A 2,478-nucleotide genomic window follows, 5' to 3' on the forward strand; every position below is an offset into this window, starting at 1 on the left:
CAATATCAACAACAATTCAACCAAAATATTAGCAAAATGAAAAAAAATTTCCCTTTCAATTTGCAAATAAGAGGATGAAACGGGAAAATAAATAAATAAAATCGTGAATAATTCGGTCGTTGTGATTGGAATAATTTTCTTTTCAGGATCAGAAAAGAAAAAAATTATTTTCACCGCAATTCTTTTGCTCTTTTTCCATAGTATAATGATTTGCAGGTTCGTTGGGCAAAGACCTGCCGACTTACTACTCGACAGGTTTGAGGAGAACATCTGCCGCTGGCAAGAGCGGCCAATCGTTTGCCAACTTCAAAAAGTTGTCAGGCGGTATTGCAGCCAGCTTATGTTTATTTCTATTCTTTGCAAAAGTGCGCGTCATCCGGCGTTGTTCATCGTCACCATCAGCAACCTCATCATCATCTGCCTCTGCTGCTGTCCTTAACGTACGCGCGCCAAAAAGTGCCGTGATTTCGAAGCCAAATCGACTTTTCTGCTCAACAAGCTTGCTTTTCAATAAGACCTACCCATCACCCGACCAATTATGCTATACTACGGCGACACCAATTATGACTACATGCAACAAGAAGAGGAATGGGATCGTGAAGGTCTTCTCGATCCGGCTTGGGAGAAGCAACAGAAAAAGGTATTGAAAATTTTTCAATTTTTGAAATACTTCTTCTTTATCAACGCACAACAAAAAAACAATCATATTTAAAAATCTATGTACTGTGCACTAGTATAAATTGAAGAAAAATTGATATCAATAATAATAATAATAATGATAAATTTTCGACTGGATGTAAACATTATCTCTATCCACACACGTAAATTATTCATACATTTATTTCGTTTATAAGGATTTCTTTTTTTTGTTTCTCGTGCCATTGAGCTTGTTGAAATATTTTTCAATACAAATATTTCCGTTGGATATAATTTGTGAAATGCAGAGTTATCAGATATTCAATTCAAACTTATCAAACAAAACAAACCTTATAATCATATTATTTTCATTTCTTGTCATATTATCAGTTGATTTGCAGAAGCTTAACTAAGCAACGTAGCGCCTGCGTAGTAAACACCGGCAAACATTCCAAGTAGAATAGAATTACTGGAGATTCTGTGAATGGACAAATGGAAACAATCTATATTAAATAGGCATGTGCAAAGAACGTTTCGAAATGACACCAGTAGCAACAGTAACCTCTGTATAGATACATATATATGTATGTATGTATGTATGTTGTGCACGCATCGATGATGCATTCTTTGGACAGTTTTTCTAATCACGCAAATTTAATTCAGTCGGCAAGATTAAGCTGTAGGCGCCAAATTGAAAACTTCATTGAATAAAAACTAACAACTGCTGCAATTTGCTTGAAAATAGCAACTGCTACGCATGAAAACAATGAACACACACACACAAACATGATTCACTCATACATAGCACGGCCGCTACCAACTCAACTGCTTAACGCTTAATCGTCGTCATTAGCTCGCCGCCAGCTGGCAACTGCATCCAACTTATACTAAGGTTTTTATTTAAAATAAATAGAAAAAAACAGATTTTCAATCTGCCGCAAATATGCAATATTAGCATATTTAAATTTGTATCAAATTTGAATTTGAATCTAGACAAGTACAACTGGGTATAATATAAATTCTGAAGAATCCCAAAATGTTGCTCAATATGCTCAATCTATGCACAGTTTTGCATGTTCGTAAATTTAATTTAAAATCAACGTCAATGAAAATTTTAATAAATCATTTGTGACCTGCTAATACTCGAAATATGATTATCAACACAAAAGTCAACGGCAGAACAGTTTCAATTGCGCATATTATCTTTGCACTCGTAGGCAATAATTCTTTGCCACTGTCTAGTGAACAAACAAACAAACCAAAATTCGTGCTTTACTGATGTAAAGCGCAAACTGAAGAGTCAATGAATATATATATATATATATATATATATATATATATATACATATATGCATCAGTGAATTTTCATAATATTAAAATGTTTTTTTTCTATTACTTATTTCTTTAAACTTTTCAGTTGGGCTATTTTAAAAGAGTCAACAAGAAATGCACGAAAACAATTTCAAATTGAAGTCAAAATGGGCGGGCTCATCTAATGTCAAATAAACGTTCCATCGCTCTTTCTTGAAGCATTTCTGCTCTACACGGCCTTGAGTATTCATTGTGAAGCAAAAAAAGCAAGCAGAAAAACAATTATACTAATTCTACTAATTTCGCACTGCTTGCTTCATACAAGTGTGTAAATCTGTTTTCATACTGATGTTGAAAATAAATAAATAAATAAACAAATAAAACAAATCAAATTATAGTAGCCCAATAAAAAGAATCAGAGAAAGGTGAATGGAAAAGTGGCTTTTAAAAGCAGAGATGAGACGAGTTCGATGAGCAAATAAACAACATTTCTCTGCCTTTCTTTTCTTTGGTTCTGTTAAGCTGTTTTTT

At 33.5% G+C, this 2,478-nt stretch overlaps 1 protein-coding gene across 1 annotated transcript; it reads left to right on the forward strand.

Moving 5' to 3' along the window:
* Positions 1 to 538: 538 nt before the first annotated feature.
* Positions 539 to 712, forward strand: Tsp_13486 (alpha-actinin, sarcomeric). Its single transcript, XM_003370774.1, has one exon. The coding sequence runs from the start codon at positions 539 to 541 to the stop codon at positions 710 to 712; it is 174 nt and encodes a 57-aa protein (XP_003370822.1).
* Positions 713 to 2,478: the final 1,766 nt, after the last annotated feature.

The sequence above is a fragment of the Trichinella spiralis genome (genome assembly GCF_000181795.1).
Source record: "Trichinella spiralis strain ISS 195 chromosome Unknown Scfld545, whole genome shotgun sequence".
NCBI lineage: Eukaryota > Metazoa > Nematoda > Enoplea > Trichinellida > Trichinellidae > Trichinella > Trichinella spiralis.

Coding starts and splice junctions, on each gene's coding strand:
- Tsp_13486 (XM_003370774.1), top strand. CDS start 539: ATGCTATACTACGGCGACACCAATTATGACTACATGCAACAAGAAGAG.